Here is a 19,080-nt window from a genome sequence, read left to right as displayed (position 1 = left end):
TATTCCAACTCTTGCCATTTTCGGCTCTAAGTTATAATATTCCCTCATGGTTGGGTTTTGTCTTCGTTTTGCATTTTGTCCATGTCATGCATCTCATATCATGTCATCATGTGCATCGCATTTGCATGTGTTCGTCTCATGCATCCGAGCATTTTCCCCGTTGTCCGTTTTGCGATCCGACACTCATATGTCCTCCAGCGTCCCTTTTTGCCTCTTTTCGTGTGCGGGTGTTAAACGTTCTCGGATTGGACCGAGATTTGCCAAGCGGCCTTGGTACCCTACCGGTAGACCGCCTGTCAAGTTTCGTGCCATTTGGAGTCCGTTTGATACTCCAATGGTTAACCGAGGAACCGTAAAGGCCTCGTGTGTGTTGCAGCCCAACACCCCTCCAAAGTGGCCCAAAACCCAGCTAAACCCCCTCCATCCTCTCGGCCGTCCGATCATGATCACGTGGCCAAAAACCGCACCTCTTTTGGACTCTCCTAACTCTCAGAATATATAAATAGGTGCCCCCTCCTCCATTCTCGCGGACGAAACCCTAATTTTCTTCCCTGCCGCTGCCGGACGTTTCTCCCCCCATCGCCGGACGTGTTCGCTCCCCCTCCACCGCTACGTGTCGCTTTCCCATTCGTCGGGGCAGCCGCGCCCACTTTTCCCGTGCCGCCGCCCGCGCCGGCCCGCCGGGGCCCAGGCGGGGCCCTCCCGGCCCGTCCCCGCCACCCGAGCATCCCTGGCTCACGCGCGAGCTCCGCCGCCGCCCGCTCCCGCGACGGCCGCCGTCTCCCAGAGCCTCCGTCGCCGTTCTTCGCTCCGGCCACCGCCGCCTCCCGCGTCGCCGACCACCACGCGGGAGTCGCGCCGCCCGGATCCGGCCTCCCCGGCCCCCAACCCGCCGTCCTCTACTCCGGCCCCAAGCCCCGGCGACTCGGATCCACAAGCTCCGGCGACCACCGCGACCTCCCTCCCTGACGAACCTCGGTTTGCATGCAGCGCCAGATCCAGATCTAAAAGAAGGGTTGACCTCATTTTTTTCCTAAGTCATTTTCTGCTACATTCTGGAGCCATGTTCAACATGCCATAACTTCATCGCGGTAGCTCCATTTTGCATGCATGATATATCAAATTGCTCATCATGATGTGCTCTTCATTTTGTTCCATTGTGCCATGCTTGTCTGAATCTGTTAACGAAACTTGCTATGTTTACATGGGTGCCATCATGTTTTCTGTGCCCTTTTGGCTTATGGTCAGTAAGGGACTTTTGTTATATGCTTTAAGTAGATTCATGCCACGCCTTGCTTTGCTATGTTATGTTCCTGTAGCATGTTGATATCTTGCTCTAAACATTGCTTTCCGATGTTAATTCCTGACATGTTGGTATTATCACTAAGTCTGTGAAGCTGATATCTTCTCCACTTTTGTCATGCTTGTTTGAACCTGCTATTGTGTGATTTAGCCGTAGCTCAGTGTTCATCTTTTGTCAAGCATCTTGAGTGGATCACCTCCATGTGCTTTGTTGCTATGTTAGAGTGCAGTAGCTTAGTTTCTTGTTGCATTTTAGATGGCATCGTGCTGTTAATCGCAGATTTGTGCCATTATTGTTTTGCTTGCCATTTGCAAACCGTGCATCCGATTCCGGTGATCTTTATATCGATTTCGACCAAAATCAACTCATCTTTCCAGCGGCACTCTTGTTTTGCCAAGTTGAGGTCTTGTTGAATATTTTCCTTCTGGAGCACGCATATGCATTGCATATCACATCCCGCATATCATGCCATGTTTTGCATCATGTTGCTTGCGCATTGCACCATGGTTGATTGTGTTTCCCTTGCTTGTGTTCTTGCTTTGGGTAGAGCCGAGAGACGAGAACGTGATCAAGGAACCCGCTGAGTACGCTTACGAGGATCAAGCTTACGTCAACTCGGAGAACTTTGCAGGCAAGATGACCATACCCTCGAAATCACTTATATCTTTGCTTGCTAGTTGCTCGCTCTATTGCTATGCCTATGCCGCAATACCTACCACCTGCTATTTCATGCCTCCCATATTGCCATGTCAAACCTCTAACCCACCTTGTCCTAGCAAACCGTTGTTTGTCTATGTTACTGCTTTGCTCAGCCCCTCTTATACGTTGCTAGTTGCAGGTGAAGATTGGAGTTTGTTCCTTGTTGGAACATGTTTATTGTTGGGATATAATTATTGTATCTTGTTTACTTTAATGCACCTATATACTTGGTAAAGGGTGGAAGGCTCGGCCTTATGCCTGGTGTTTTGTTCCACTCTTGCCGCCCTAGTTTCCATCATACCGGTGTTATGTTCCTTGATTTTCCGTTCCTTACGCGGTTGGGTTATAATGGGAACCCCTTGACAGTTCGCCTTGAATAAAACTCCTCCGGCAAGGCCCAACCTTGGTTTTACCATTTTCCACCTAAGCCTTTTTCCCTTGGGTTCCGCGGACTCAAGGGTCATCTTTATTTTAAACCCCCGGGCATGTGCTCCTCTGAGTGTTGGTCCAAACTAGAGTCCTTTGCAGCGCCCCCTCGGGGAAACTCGAGGTTTGGTTTTAGTTGTACGCAACGCTCATCCGATGTGCCCTGAGAACGAGATACGTGCGACTCCTATCAGGGTTTGTCGGCACATCGGGCGGCTTTGCTGGTCTTGTTTTACCATTGTCGAGATGTCTTGTAACCGGGATTCCGACTCTGATCGGGTCTTCCTAGGAGAAGGAATATCCTTCGTTGACCATGAGAGCTTGTGATGGGCTAAGTTGGGACACCCCTGCAGTGATTTGAACTTTCCAAAGCCGTGCCCGCGGTTATGGGCAGATGGGAATTTGTTAATGCCCAGTTTTAGAGAACTTGACACTTAACTTAATTAAAATGCATCAACCACGTGTGTAGCCGTGATGGTCTCTTTTCGGTGGAGTCTGGGAAGAGAACACGGTCTCGTGTTATGCTTGAACGTAAGTAGTTCTAGGATCACTTCTTGATCATTTATCGACCATCCTTTGCTCCTCTTCTCGCTCTCATTTGTGTATGTTAGCCATCATATATGCTAGTGCTTGCTGCAGCTCCACCTAACTACCTTTCCCTACCCATAAGCTTAAATAGTCTTGATCGCGAGGGTGTGAGATTGCTGAGTCCCTGTGACTCACATATTACTTCCAAAACCAGATGCAGGTGCCGATGATGCCATTCCAGGGGATGCGACTGAACTCAAGTGGGAGTTCGACGAGGACTCGGGATGTTACTATGTTTCCTTTCCAGACGATCAGTAGTGGAGCCCAGTTGGGGCGATCGGGGATCTTATGCATTTGGAGTTGTCTTTATTTTGGTTCCGTAGTCGGACCTTGATTGTATTCTGGATGATGTAATGCTATATTTATGTATTGTGTGAAGTGGCGATTGTAAGCCAACTCTGTACCTCTTTCTTATTCAGTACACGGGATGTGTAAAAATTACCCCTCTTGCGACATGCCTACAATGCGGTTATGCCTCTAAGTCGTGCTCCAACACGTGGGAGATATAGCCGCATCGTGGGTGTTACAAACCCATAACCATGTGATGGTCGTGTAGAAGAGATGCGCGAAGTCTTTGCGCGAAGGGAGCGGTTGTAAGGACAGTCCACGGGATCCCAAGTCATCATTGCTCCCTAGAGCTCGTTTTGTCAACTGATGGGATTGTGAGGTTGACAAGTATTCATGGGTACCTACACAAAAGAGACACAAACGAAAGAATGTGTGTGAATGGTAAATGTACACATCATCCATCATGATGTGTATGTGCATGTGTGAGTTAGCACAAGATAAGCATCGCTCAAAGAAATTTGATGCATGGTATAAGAACATGTCATCCATCATGAAAGAATAGTTATTGTGTATGACACGATGGGGATGCAAATTTAACATACACGTATATGGCACATCAATAGCATGTTTATTCATGGGGAGCATATGGTGCACACAAGTAGTGGGATCATGCAATGGATAGGATGAATCAAAATCTCCTAAAATGTATGAGGAAACTATGGGGGTCTCCTCACGAGCAATATCGGAAACATCATATGGAGAATATGAACAACATAAAAACAATGCATATCCGAAGCTAGGTGGTCATGGCATGGCATATGAGATAAATGATGCAAAGGGAGCATATCAATATCATCACAAGAAAAACAAATGCCAATAACCATGGGCTTGTCATCTATGCCATATGTGCAAATTGGATTAATTTTAAGGGCATATGCATAGTCACTACGATGAGATTGCAAATATGACATATTGTTGATCTCATGCATAGCATATGACAAGTCAAGCGGATTGTCAAACATGATGTGACCTAGAGAATTGTCACAAGAAATGATATGTAACATGGCATCACAACTAGGCAATTCAACATGCTCATCATCATAGTCATCATAAAGTGGTAAGTCATGACATGAGGAAGTCGCACTAGCATGAAGCATGGGAATAGGTGGATCAACATCATGCCAGCAATCAATGTCAAGAATGTCCACTAGTGGGACAAGAGCATCACCTTCACCTTTGTTACCTTGTTCATTCCACTCAAGTGGTGTAGGTGAGGTGGTAAATACCAAATGGTGGTCATCTTCATCTTGATGGAACCATGTGGGGGTGCATCATATTCCACCATGGCCATCGTCTTGTCCAAAGGAAGGACGAAGTCGTCGAGGATCGGCGCGTCATCACATATGGTACCTAGCAACAAATGAGAAGACACAATAGAGGTAGAGGTTAAGTTGTTAGAAATCGAAATGGCCTCATATGCCTCATCAACTATCTCACTCTCTCTATGTGGTGGTTCACTCACTCCCTCAAGGTAGGTGCACTCAAACTCACATATGGTGGAGTCACTCAAATTACTCAAGTGGTGGTGGTGGCTCTCCTCACATGGGAATTGGGGCAACTCATGAGATATGGGGCTAGTGGTGAAGTCACTCTCAATCTCAATATGGTGGCTAAAGTCACTCAAGTCATCGTACGTCACCGTGGTCGAAGGGAGAATCCCATGCTCAACCGTCTCGTAGTCGTCACCGTGGATGAAGGCCGAAGATGGCACATCATCACTCTCGCCACCTAAGATGGAAGCATCATCCTTGCTCGTCACCATGTCGCTTGCCTCCAAAGCTTGGTCCTCGAAGGTCTCCTTAGTCGTACTCGTTGCCGCACCATCTTGAAAAAGAGTCATGGAGGACTCGGCATCATCAATGCCACAAAGAGGGATGGTGGTGAAGTCGAACTTGGGAGGATCGTCTTGGAGCTCATCGGGCTTGGACATCTTGGTGCTACTATCCTCATGCTCGTGGTCATAGAGCTTGGTCGCCGCGAAGTGTGCTTGGGGTGGAGAAGCCTTGGCCTTCATGAGTTCTTGTTTCGCCTTGAGAGCACCAATGTAGTTGTTGTCGAGGGACTTGTAGTTCTCGAGGAAGATAGTCTTGGAGATGTCGTTGTTCAATCCCATCATGAAGTGGAACTTCATTGACATGGGGCCGTCCACGCCGGCACGTCGCAAGGCATGCTTCATCTCCTTGAAGTACTCGTCGATGGACTTGGATCCTTGGATGGTGTTCTCCAATTGGCGTAGAAGTTGTTCCGTGTAGGTTGGAGGCACGAACTCTCGCTGCATAGCTTTCTTCGTCTTGGGCCAACTCATGTCGTAGCTCTCCAAAGGTGTGTGAAGCCACCATGTGGACGCGTAGTCATGGAAATTTCTTGAGGCGCACTTCACTTGATCTTCGGGAGGGACTTGATGTAGCTTGAGGTAGTCGTCCATCAAACGCTCCCACTCGAGATACTCCTCGGGTTCTAGAGTCCCATAGAAAGGAATCTCGTTTTTGGTGTCGAGGTCATAGTAGCTCGAGGGAGTAGTGGACTTGAGCTCGTGGAGTAGGCGAAGATGACGTACGTCCGAAGGCGAAGATGCCTTGAAGTTACTTGGCGAAGATGCCAAAGGTGTTGAAGGAGCCGCAGCCTTGTAGTCGAAGTTGCTGTACTGTATGGCCCGTGCGCACGGGGGTGCTGGAGGCCGTGTGCACGGGGTCCCGTGTGCACGGGGGTCGAGGGCCCGTGTGCACGGGGGTGGCAAAGAAGCCAACTCTCGTCTAGTAGGTCGCTCTTCATGGTCTTGTCGATGTCGATGCTTGTGTGTACTTGCCGTAGATGGTAGCTTGGGAGTCTTTGCACTTGAGTGTCTTCTCGAAGATGAGGAAGACCGCTTGCGATTCTTGATGAGGGCCTTGAGCTCCTCCATTTGCTTGTCCATCTTGGCGTCGATGACGTTCTTCATAGCATCGAACTCCTTGTCGTGGTTGTAGACCGGAGATGATATGCTTTGCCTATCCATCACAAGACTCAAGAAAAGGTGAGTAGGAAATGAGATAAACAATACCAAGCTACCTTTTCCCAAAGTTGAGGATGTATCTCGTATCACTCAATGTGAGATGAAAGAATAGTGGAATTGGTACCAGACTTGTTCACTCACACCTACAAGTAAAAGCTTATCGAGTGGCTTGGTTAGGACAAGTGGCACAAATTTCATGCAAATTGAAGTCCAAGATATTGTAAATGTTGAAATAAATCCAAAGGACTCAAAATGCAAAGCAAGTGATCACAAATATAGAGGAGGGCAATTAAGAAACACACACGGTGGGATAATGGGGCTTGTGCAACTATAGGGATGAGCAAGACAAAATTGCCTAACGAAGACTAAGCTCGTGTTGCACAAACACTAGGAGAGCACTAGCTTGATTGCACACTTGGGCACGATTCACCACTTGGCACCAACCTATATGTATGCAAGCAAAATGTTTCCTATTCCATGTATCCTCATGCACAAGTATCTCTTATCATGCTCAACTCTTTGCTTATAAGCTTATGATCATTCTCTTTCTTGCGTAAAAGTTTTTTTCTCTTCCTTCCCACTTTTCTTATTGAGCCTCAACCACAAATATGGGACAAGTATCACAAGAGATGCACGGGAGTAAACAATGGCACTATATGATATAACCAATGATGCAACAATATGATATTGTATCACTATGGTGCACAAGTTTTCGCGAAGCCCGGCAATACTCGGATAGCTAGTCTCAAATAGGTATGAAGGTATGCGCAAAGATGGTGGGGCTATCAAGATGTAATGTCAAGGAAGGAAAAGTTTATGACGGAATGCATACCTTCGTCACACTTAACCTTTCATGAAGTCGGGGGTAACCGGCCTTGCTTCCGGTTGAAGATGGTCTCAAAGGATGGATGGTCGTCGTCGATGTGGAATCTCGTGGTGGATGTAGTCGATGGAACGATACAAGTCACCGGTGGTGGATGAAGATGTAACCATCCCCAAGTAGCCGAAACACCTTGGGAGACTCAAATCACAACTCAAACAACCACAAATACCAAAGGAACCAAAATGGGTTAGTTGGTGGAATTTGTATGTGGTGGTGCGGAAGTTATGGCGGAGCCTATGCAAAAGATGCAAAAATGGAGAAATTTTTGTTGGGAAACGTAGTAATTTCAAAAAAAATTCCTACGCACACGCAAGATCATGGTGATGCATAGCAAAGAGAGGGGAGAGTGTTGTCTACGTACCCTTGTAGACCGTTCGCGGAAGCGTTATATCAACGCGGTAGATGTAGTCGTACGTCTTCACGCCCGACCGATCCAAGTACCGAAAGCACGGCACCTCCGAGTTCTGCACACGTTCGGCTCGGTGACGTCCTCGCCTTCTCGATCCAGCAAGAGGGGCGAAGTAGTAGATGAGTTCCGGTAGCACGACGGCGTGGTGACGGTGTTGGTGAAGAACAATCTCCGCAGGGCTTCGCCTAAGCACTATGAAAACTATGACGGAGGATAAACTAGAGGGGACGGGGTTGCCGGCACACGGCTTGGTGTTTCTTCATCTCTCTTTGGTGCTAGCCCTACCCCTCTATTTATATGTTGAGCCCTGGGGTCGAAACTTGGAGTAAAAGCCTCCTCAAAGTCGGTTTCACCCGAAAGGCAAGAGTCCTTCTCGGACTCCAGGGCTAGACGCCAGGGTTCCTGGCGTCTAGCCTCTGGTCTCCGCGAAACTTCCTTTTGCACTTTCCAAAAGCCTCGTGGGCTTTCCCCTTTGGCCCAGATAAAGTGTTCTTGTGCCCAAACATTTCGGGAAACATCCGGAACCCCTTCCGGTGAATTCTGGAACCCTTCCGGAGATCAAACACTACTATCCACATATCAATCTTTACTTCTGGACCATTCCAGAGTTCCTCGTCATATCTGTGATCTCATCCAAAACTCCGAACAACATTCGGTCACCAACATACATAACTCATAGTACTATATCGTCAACGAACGTTAAGCGTGCGGACCCTACGGGTTCGAGAACTATGTAGACATGACTGAGACACCTCTCTTGTCAATAACCAATAGCGGGACCTGGATGCCCATATTGGCTCCTACATACTCTACGAAGATCTTTATCGGTCAGACCGCATAACAACATACGTTGTTCCCTTTGTCATCGGTATGTTACTTGCCCGAGATTCGATCGTCGGTATCTCAATACCTAGTTCAATCTCGTTACTGGCAAGTATCTTTACTCGTTACGTAATACATCATCCCGCAACTAACTCATTAGTTGCAATGCTTGCAAGGCTTATAGTGATGTGCATTATCGAGTGGGCCCAGAGATACCTCTCCGACAATCGGAGTGACAAATCCTAATATCAAAATACGCCAACCCAACAAGTACCTTTGGAGACACCTGTAGAGCACCTTTATAATCACCCAGTTACGTTGTGACGTTTGGTGGCACACAAAGTGTTCCTACGGTAAACGGGAGTTGCATAATCTCATAGTCATAGGAACATGTATAAGTCATGAAGAAAGCAATAGCAACAAACCAAACGATCAAGTCTATGGTTAGGAAACATGACCATCTTTGATCAACGAGCTAGTCAAATAGAGGCATACTAGTGACACTCTATTTTTCTATGTATTCACACATGTATTATGTTTCCGGTTAATACAATTCTAGCATGAATAATAAACATTTATCATGATATAAGAAAATAAATAATAACTTTCTTATTGACTCTAGGGCATATTTCCTTCAATTTTGATGGAGGCAAATGGTGGTAAAACCAAGATGAGCAGCTCGGGCACGTCGCTAGCTTTTCAACGAGCCAAAGAACACCCAAATCGGAGTTCGGGAGTGGAAGTTATGGGAAAAACATGAAATGCTCGCAGCTGCTGTAGGTGGGCCGTGCGCACGGGGTCCAGGGCCCGTGGACACGAGGTCCCGTGTGCACGGTACACGTACCGAGGACACGGGGTCACCAGAGACTGCGCGGGGGCCCATGGGCATGGGGTGGGGAGCCCGTGGGCATGGGGTAGGCGGAAAATTCGCGATTTTCTTGTCAAATTCGATGGGGGAAAGAAAAATTGGGGTATGGGGACGCAATAGGAGTTAGATCTACTTGCTAGACACTAGATCCACGGATCAAAATCAATAAAAACTCACAAGAAACTTCAAATCACAAAAAAATTGTTATGGCTCTTTTTGTGGGGAATTTTCAAAATTGGGTAAGAACAAGCAAAATTAGGCTAGAAAACTAAGAGGGGGCTCCAATTTCATGATCAACCATGGCTCTGATACCAAGATATTGTAGGGTGAAACCCTATGGAGAGATCTTTCACGAATTGGAGGGGAAATCCCCAAGAAAAAGATGAACACAAGGAGGGAAAACAAGAGGAACACTCAAGAACAAGTCCAATCACACATCCACTAGACCAACAAACACACAAGATCCACAAGGTACATGAACAATCAAAGGGAAACAAGATACTTGGTAGAGTTCATCCCAAATCCTATGAAGGAGATGAGGGCTTGATGATATAGGTAGATCCTTCCCCAAAGGGGGGGGGGCTTGCATCCCTAGGGATCTTCTCCAATGGAGGTCTTGTACTCCAATGGAGCCTTCTCTCTCAAGAGGAATCCCACAAGGGGAGGTAAATGAGCTAAGCTCTATGATTTGTGTCTCTTCTTAGCTAAGTCTAAATGGAGGAGATGAAGGAGTATATATAGGTCCAAGGGATGAAGGGGTAAGTAGGGACGAGATGGGGATACAAAGGCCAAGCCCAATCACAATCACAATCAGCAAGAACCCGTCAGCACTAGTAAAGTACACTCGCGGCATGGGAGTCTACCGCAAGCACACTAAGCTAAGTTATCCTAATCACAATCAGCAAGAACCCGTCAATTAGTAGCAACATGAATGCCAGGATGCAATATAAAAACATTAATATAATAGCGCAAGCGCCATGGTTCATTACATGCCCCGGCAGGGCTTTCTACTTCTTGGTGTAGGGAAAGAGAAAAAAGAAGCAAAAGCGGCCTCGCGATCACCGGGGCTCCTCAGACCCGGCTCCAAAGGCGCCCGCGCTCAGTCGGAGTCCTCTTCCTACTTCACTTGGGCGCGATGGCGAGGCGGCTCGTTGCCCTCCCCGGTCCAAGCTCGGCAGTGCGACAGCTCGTCGTAGTCGCCGTCGCTCGTGCTCTCCCCAGAGAAGGAGCCGCCGCTGCTGGAACCGCCGCGACCGTCACCAAGGGAAAGCTCACCCTCAAGGATGCCGACGGCCCCCCGGCTGTCGTCGTCAGAGCAATGGACGTCGTCATTGCCCTCAGGGCAACACCCCTGATGCCCACCGTCCTCCCCGAAGACCCTGACGTAGAGGGTCGCGGTGCCTTCATGCTTGTAGTGGAGAGTACACCTCCCCTGCAGGCCAAGTGGGCGGGCGAACGGCGGCCACCCATGGTTCAGGAACACGTTGCCGGCGGGGGTGACATCGACCTCCACCCACAAGGCCTTGCTGTAGCAACCATCGGCCTGCAGCCAGAGGCCACCAGGTCCCCCGGCCGGCAGCGCGCCCGCGAAGAGGCGCGAGAGCTAGAACCAGATGCCTCCGTCCACACCATGAACTCCGAGGACGTGTCGGCTGAATGGGATCACGGGCGTGGTGGCCGAATGGCTGCCACATGCCTCCCTCCTTGGCTGCGGCCACCTCGGCCGCGGCAGCCTCCGGCGCGGGAGGGAGCCTCCCCACGACTACTGGAGGCGGTGCCAACCTTCGAGGGGGTGCGCCCACGACCTTTGGGAGCCACCATCGGCGTCGCAGCATACTTGTGGGGACGGCCACGGCCCCTCTTCGGCGATGGTGAGCCTGGTCCCTCCTTGGGTGCCTTTCCCTTCTCGGCGGCCGAGAACCTCCTCACTAGCGCCATGGATACTCTAGCGAGATGGTGGCGCAGCAAAGAAGAAGAAGGAGCGAGCAGCAAGAAGACGAAGATGGGCTAGGGGCTCTGCCCCCTTCCCCCATTTATAGGAGGGGAAGGCTAACCGGCGGCCTCTCACGTTCCATGTCATGATGGCCCCTCTGCGTGCACCAGGCAGTTGTCAGGTCGGGCAGTTGCCGAGGTGACGTGGGGAAGCGGAGACGCCCACGTCCCATCAAGCACCACGCGTCAGCATGGCCCGTAGGCGATTGGGGCCTGCGGCGCTTCGCCCTTGCCCTTGCCCTTTGGCTTTGCCTCGAAGCCAAGTCCGAGCGCGCCTTGGGCCGGGGGGCTACTGTCAGCGTTCTGGGAACCAGGGTACCCAGACTTGCCTGCCTGCGGCCCCATAGCATGGATTCATCGACGGCCTGGTACGGCCCATCTGCAAGGCCACCAAGACAAGCCCCTCGCGAGGACCCCTTGGTCTCGCGAGGCGGACGACACCAAGACCTCCCGAGGGAGCGGCCTTCCCAGGCGTCCTCCTGAGGAGCGAAGATTTCTATGCAGGTACCCGGCCTCATGAGGCTACCATGACGCAAGCCGTGACAACCAAGGCAGGCGGGCGCCAGCGGGCGCAGAAGGGGCAGTTTCCTATTTGGTGCTAAGAAGGCAAGGACAGGCGTGGGTTCTCGAGGAATCTGGCAAAGGTTTCCATTCCAGTGCAACAAGACCAAGACCACCAGCACGGTAGGATGGATGTCATCACCGAGCCCACCCCTGCGTCCCGACCAGAAGCTTTGTATGCGAAGACCACCATTCGTCAGGATAAGATGTACTACTTGTCCCCTTTTGAATTGGCCGCTGTGGAATCCCTTCCCGCCTATGTTTTGGGGGGAGAGGACCGAGGCTACTATAAGTATAGGTTAGCCACCACCATAGAGGGGGTCGACTCATTCCCTCACCCCCACCTCGTGTGGTTGTTCATCCTATGTACTAGTTCATCCTCAACCCCTCGTGAGGCCAATCCACCACAAAGCAGGAGTAGGGTCTTACACCGCAATGTGGCCCAAACCTAGGTAGACTGTCGCGTCCATCTTCTTCCTCGTTCGTGTGAATCGAGCTAGGCCGTGGGGCGGCGGGCTGGTAGGCTGGATAGGTTGAGTTCTTCGCACACGCCCAGAGTTCGAACCTTCTGTTTGGACCGCCAACAAGCCGTTCCTCCACCTCCACTGACTGAACAGCAGCCGCGCGGCCGTCGGCTGGTTTATATCTTCGTTGGAGATGCTCTTTTATCTACATCTCCATTTTGGACCATCTGTTGGAGTTGAGCCTTTTTCGGAGATGTAAGAAAACACTTTTTGGTGTCCAAATTTAGACCATCACCTGTTTGAACCGCCAAAATATACATCATCTATTGAAGATGTTCTAAAGCTGATAGATATGCTCTAAAGCTGATAAAGTAAACACAAGTAATATAAAAGGGGGTAGAAGACTATTTACACGTTCCAAAACATACAAAATGGCTAGTGGAAAGAAAGAATGATACACCAAGGATGAGTTGGAAATTACACTTGATAAAATATTGATTAACAATCACAGGGTAACACAATCACAGGGCAGTTCTTCCCGGAATTTAGGCATGGTAATAAATGCAAAACAACAACAATCGGAGGACTTGCATTCCCCATTGAGGCATAGGTGAACATGAACCGACAACCATAGCTTCTGATTTGCATAATATGATCTGATGGTTTCTTTACGACACATAAACACACATCAGTTAGATTCCAGCTGCAGCGCAACAGCTTGCAGCTAGAGAAGCCTGAGATGCCCAGTATCATTTAGCCTCTTTATTCGCCACCCGGTTCTAAGCGAATGTTCAAGAACAGTGACAGATGAATCGTCTATACATATCCTCTGAGACATCACAGGGTTGCAGTCCAGCAAGCCCGCAAGGAGACATCGAATAGGGATTGCATGGCTGAAAATTGCAATGGAGGTTGTAGAGCTCCCCAGACTTGTTTCGTGAAGGTGATGCCTTTGGTTTATGTCTTTCAGGGAGAACTCATCCTCGGTATCATTGTCAACCGAAGTGACAAACTGGAGACGGCTTTTACCAGATTTCTTCCTTTGGAGGCTATGCCGATTGAGCCTGTAAAGCAAATCCCAAGATGGGCCATCTTGGACAGAATTGGTGGAGCTCTGCCGAGATAAACCCTTTGCGTCATTTTGTTGTGATAGTGTATCCCCCATTGCCACCTTTTCTGGTAACCTTATGATTGTTCGGTTCAGGAACTCCATCATCCTGAACTGCACCTGCCTGAGTGACTCTCCTGAAGGTGCTGAGAAATCAGGCTGGGTGCTGTCCATCAGATTAACCATTTCTGGGGTATAAATTTCTGATTTTGGGCAACCCTCCCACTGACCATGACTCATCTCAGTCAAAGCATCAGATACTTGGATCTGCTCCTCTGGAAAATCAAGTTCCTGCATACAAACAGTTTCATACGTCAAAACTGCTGGGGCAAAAGCCTGATTGGAGAAGATACTTTAGAAGTTGAAGGTCATGAGATATGCTAACATGCACAAACACAGTATGGATAATCATATCATATATAATGCCGATCCCTCTCAAAATGTATTTTAAACTACTCCCTCCGTTCCCAAATATTTGTCTTTCTAGAGATATCAACAAGTGACTACATACGAAGCAAAATGAGTGAATCTACACTCTAAAATATGTCTACATACATCCATATGTTGTAGTCCATTTGAAATGTCTAGAAAGACAAATATTTCGGAACGGAGGGAGTAGCATTTAACAGGCCAATGGAAAGCTAATAGTGAGTTCAATACTTTGAAGACTAAACGGGAACACATTTCCATCATGTTCTGGATAAATTTCAGGAAACAACAAACTTTTTTGCATCTAGGAGTACGAGCATCAGAATATGATGGCTCTTATTTGTTCACCTTTACAACTAATCCATGTTGCGGCCAAAAAGGACAACACATTCAAATGGAACAGATCAGGGGCGGAGCTACAATGTTGGGCCGGGGTCAATTGACCCTGATGACCTCGGCCCAAACTCTGTTACATACATAGAGCCCATGAAGAAAAAACACACAGTGAAAAGAAAATGACCCCAGTCTAAAAATGCCCTAGTAGCCTCATGGCAGCAGGCGGCCCAAAAGCAACGCAGGCGGCAGGCCGACTGGCCACCGTGGATCGATCACAGGAAAAGGAATGATCCCCTCATCCCCAGCGCCGCAAAAACCAAATTGTTCGATCCCAGGGAAAGGATCATCCCATGTTCACGGCTTCACGCCCTCGTCCTCGTGTTGCCCTGGCTCCCTCTGTTCGCTGAACTGCCGCCGCCTGGTCGCTCCCAGTCTCCAGTATCCACACCTCTTATAAAATTTCAAGATTCAATCTGGAGATTTCATCCGTAAGTGGCACTAAAGCCATTTTTCTGCATCTAATTGTTATTCTGTTATCTAAAATTCATATTCTCGTATTATCTTAGGGTTTGTTTGACGTGTTGATCTTTTTTCTTATAATTTTTTGAAGGTGGGGAGAGGGGGGGGGGGGGGGTGTTATCTAATCACGAGGATTACACAATCTAGACTGGCCCCTCAAGTCACATCCCATGAAGACCGTAAGGAAATAATAGACTATTTTCTGAAGATACAAATCATAGAGGTCAAGAAAAATAGAGGTAACTACTTCTGTAATCGGAGCTTATTTTGTTACGATACATTGGCAGCTACGATTTCTTATTTATGTGAGGTTACTAAAAAACATTATTGACATGTTACTTAATACGAGCTACGTATGTTTTAGTCATATTATTGGTACTTTGTTTTTTAGGGGATACATTAGTGCTACTTGTTCGTGTTGACCCCGACAACCTTTTATCCTGGCTTCGCCCCTAGAACAGATGTTCTATGAGCATGCAATAATGCACACTTATTAAAGCCAATAAATTCCATTATACATTCATGATGTGTTGCCTTCATTGAAATGCCAGAGGAGTGTTCTTTAGGCTGAACAGTGAACTGCTCCAACATAAAAAGAAGACACCAATCTCATACTCCCACCGTTCCTAAATATAAATATTTGGAGAGATTTCAATTTGGACTACATACAGAGCAAAATGAGTGAATCTACACTCTAAACTATGTCTTTTTTTTTGAAAAGGAGGAATACCCCCGGCCTCTGCATCTGGACGATGCATACGGCCACTTTATTGATTATTAACACAAGACCTTACAAAGTCGTACAACAGTAAGACCAAAGCCACCATCTTCGCAACCTCTGTCGCTACTCCTATCTAACTGATGAAGGGGCGCTGATGGTCTGGGCCTAATACCAAACAGACCTCGCAGCCAAACCTAACATCTGAGACCTGAGATCCCAACCAGGACTCCTTCCGGGTATGGGCACCCACCAGTCCGGCGTGCTCGTCAACCAGGCCCCCTGCCGGGTATGAGGCCGCCGCAGCCATGTACCATCAATCCATCTTCAGAGCTGAACTGTTGCATGAACCGTGCCAGGCCTCACTGCCATCGACGCCACTATCCTGCACTCGTCCATCATCACACGCCCACCGGCGAGACCCCCGCTGCTCCATGCCGCTGAGACCCGCCGTTGTCGACGTGCCAGATGCCACGCCGCTCCTCCTCTTGTCCCCTCCAGCCAACACTTGCTCCAAAACGATGCCCCCAGGAGGGAGAACGACATCGAAACGTCGCCATCGTCCGATCCGGTAGATCCAGATCAAGGGTTTCCCCCGGAGCCTTTCGATCAGGTTGACGTGACCTGCAACGACGATGCTCGAGAAGGGAACGACGTCCGAGACGCCACCATCGTCCGCCATGACCGCAGTCAGACGCGATTTTCACCGGAGGCCACGGCGTCCCGATCTCGCGGTTGGCTGGAACGGAGCCCTCCGCCGAACCGGTGACGTTGCCGCCGATCCGATCCCACCGCCGTGCGACGCCCCGATGGAGAACCCGATCTAGATCGAAGACGACCTCGACCGAAACCCTGCCACCAGCACCGCCACACCGCGCCACCTCCTCCTAGCCCAGTCGCCGCCGGATCCAGCCGTCCCCGCCTCCGGGAGACCAGCCGGACGAGGCGCCCCTTGTCCCCGATCTGACGGCCCGCGCCGCCGCCACGAGGGCCAGAGGAAGGAGGGAATGCCCCGCCGCCGCCCGCGCCGCGCGGGCTTCGCCCGGCGGGCGCACTCCGGCGGCGGCGAGGGGGAGGTGACGCTGGGGAGGCAACGGCGGCGGCGGCCGATCGATCTCCCGAGGCGCGCGCGCGGAGCGCACCGCGGGAGCGGGAGGTGCGGGAGCGGGTTTCTCTCTTAAAATGGGAGCCTATTGATACGATATCACTCTAAACTATGTCTATATACATTCATATGTAGTTCATATTGAAATCTCTAAAAAGACTTATATTTAGGAAGGGAGGGAGTGGTACTTAAGATCGTACTTCTCACACAGCATGAATCTATCTTAAAAATTGGGTTTTACTACAACAATGTGGAATACATAGCAAAGCATTTACAAGCAGACTACAATACTCTAAAATCTAAATGCTTAAAATTGCTTTCAGGTCCATTGCAAGCCAAAGACAGGACAATAAGCAAGCACAGTGCAAGAGTAGAATTATACAACAAAGGCCAAGAACGGCTCACCCGGCAGACAAGTTCAGCAGTAGCGCGGGAACGGTCGAGGGGCGACGTCCACGCAGCGGCCAGCTGCGAACCACGGGAGCGCAGGAACACTGACAGAGCGCGCGCCTGTCGCTCCCCGCGCGCCGTGAGGGCCACTGCCGGCCATCGCCCACCAACCAGGTCGGGTCGCATCGCGAACGCACATTCCCCGTGGCTAACTATTACCACCTCCAGCAGCGCCTCCGTCCTCCCCTGCTGCGGGAGGTGCTGGTGCAGCGACGGTGGGGGAAGGAGCACGTGGCAGGGGTCCCAGACCTTGATGTTGGGGCCGAGGAGGCGTGGGGTGCCCGTTACGGATGGTTGCGGCGAGAGCGGCGAGTCGGCGGCTCGGCAGGGTAGCACCTCGGGCTCCTGCTCCAGCACCTTGGACGCAGAGGCCGGTGGAGCCGGCGCTTGGGCGGGAGGGGGCCGGGCCGAGGGCTCCGAGGCTGAGGCAGTCGATGGATCATCGTCGCCTTCGTCGGCCGCGGTAGAGATGGAGGAGTGGGACGAATGTGCAGAGCCCATTGTGCGCGGCCGTGGTGGGCGGCGAGATCTGACCTGGAGGTGGGATGGGTGCGAAGTGCGGAGAGTGAAGAGGAGCAAGGCCATCTCCGTGGCAGTCCATCAAAAAGCGTGTAAACATCCGCACAGCACGGTCCAAACAATTTATTTTATCCAACGCTCCTGCATCAATGGTCTGGCCCACTAGATACAAATTTAGCCCGTTTGATTGGCTGGGTTGCATGGAAATTTTGTCCGGCATCAACCTCAAAGCAGTTCCGGATCAGACTCAGTAGAAATGGCTGAATCGGCCATTTTTCTAGAGCCAAGTCAGTGCAAGCCGCGCGTGCTGGTTTCCCTGCATGTCCGAGGAAGATCGGAAGACCGCTATGATGTTTCATAACCCCCTGCGCTCTCTTCCCTCACCGCCCACCCTCGGTTTCACACATTCTCTCTCTCTCTCTCTCTTGGTTTCTCCCCTGGCCAACCCTCAATCCATCACCCCTGTAGAGAGATGATTTGCAATACAATAATCATTGTATTGATGGGGTGCTGGTGCACGTATATATATATTACAAGGGAATGCCTCTACCTCAACTATACAAGACTAGAAGGTGGGCCACAACTCCAATACACGTGCAATACAAAACACATACTCAACACCCCCCCTCCCCCGTAGTCGAAGCGTCGCCGGAGACACAGAGACTGGACCGAAACTCCTCGAAGACGGGAGTACGCAATCCCTTAGTCATCACATCAGCAAACTGTTGCGACGTCGGCATGTGGAGAACTCGAACACAGGCAAGGGCAACCTGCTCGCGCACGAAGTGAATGTCGAGCTCAATATGCTTCGTCCGTCGATGGTGCACCGGGTTGGCGGAGAGGTAAACCGCGCTGACGTTATCGCAGTAGACAAGAGTGGCCTCGTGAACATCACAAAGCAACTCTTGGAGCAGCTAACGTATCTAAGAGCACTCGGCCACGACGTTGGCCATGGCGCGATACTCTGCCTCGGCACTGGAGCGAAGAGACCGTGGGCTGCCGCTTCGAGGACCAAGAGATCAACGATGGCCCAAGGTAGACGCAGTAGCCTGACGTAGAGCGTCACGTGTAGGGGCAGCCAGCCCAGTCAGCATCCGAGTAGGCCACGAGGTCGGTGGAGGCGGAGGCCGTCAGGGTGAGTCCCAAGGACATGGTGCCGCGTATGTAACGGAGAATACGCTTCACCAGAGTCCAGTGAGAGTCACGCGGGGCGTGCATATGGAAGCACACCTGCTGAACAACGTACTGCAGGTCGGGGCGAGTCAGCGTCAAGTACTGTAAAGCACCGACAATAGAGCGATAAAATGCTCCATCGGACGCGAGAGACCCCTCCAGAGTAGAGACCTTCGCCTTCGTGTCGACGGGAGTGGGCGCCGGCTTGCAGTTAAGCATACCGGCACGCTCAAGGAGCTCGTGGGCGTACTTCTGCTGATGCAGAAAGAAACCGTCAGCCCGGCAGATCACCTCTATGCCGAGAAAGTAGTGCAGGGGCCCCAAGTCCTTGAGGGCGAACTCATCACGAAGACGAGCAGTCAGCCGCT

General features: G+C 50.3%; 2 protein-coding genes across 2 annotated transcripts; both read right to left on the bottom strand.

Annotated features, from left to right (window-relative positions):
- Positions 1–735: 735 nt before the first annotated feature.
- LOC147975486 (uncharacterized) lies at positions 736–6,359 on the bottom strand. The gene is made up of 2 exons (XM_087520445.1): positions 5,306–6,359; positions 736–1,004 (listed from the first exon to the last, which is right to left on the bottom strand). Exons 1-2 carry the CDS (start codon positions 6,357–6,359, stop codon positions 736–738), a joined length of 1,323 nt encoding a protein of 440 aa, XP_087376571.1.
- Positions 6,360–12,821: 6,462 nt separating this feature from the next.
- LOC125551669 (uncharacterized) lies at positions 12,822–17,661 on the bottom strand. Its single transcript, XM_048714944.2, has 2 exons — positions 16,976–17,661; positions 12,822–13,754 (listed from the first exon to the last, which is right to left on the bottom strand). Exons 1-2 carry the CDS (start codon positions 17,603–17,605, stop codon positions 13,080–13,082), a joined length of 1,305 nt encoding a protein of 434 aa, XP_048570901.1. The 5' UTR covers positions 17,606–17,661; the 3' UTR covers positions 12,822–13,079.
- Positions 17,662–19,080: the final 1,419 nt, after the last annotated feature.

This window comes from Triticum urartu, chromosome 4A (assembly GCF_056163025.1).
Source record: "Triticum urartu cultivar PI428250 chromosome 4A, HENAU_Tu73, whole genome shotgun sequence".
In the NCBI taxonomy this organism is placed as follows: domain Eukaryota; kingdom Viridiplantae; phylum Streptophyta; class Magnoliopsida; order Poales; family Poaceae; genus Triticum; species Triticum urartu.
The sequence above is the reverse complement of the archived record's forward strand: the minus strand, read 5'-3'. Positions and strand labels throughout refer to the sequence as shown.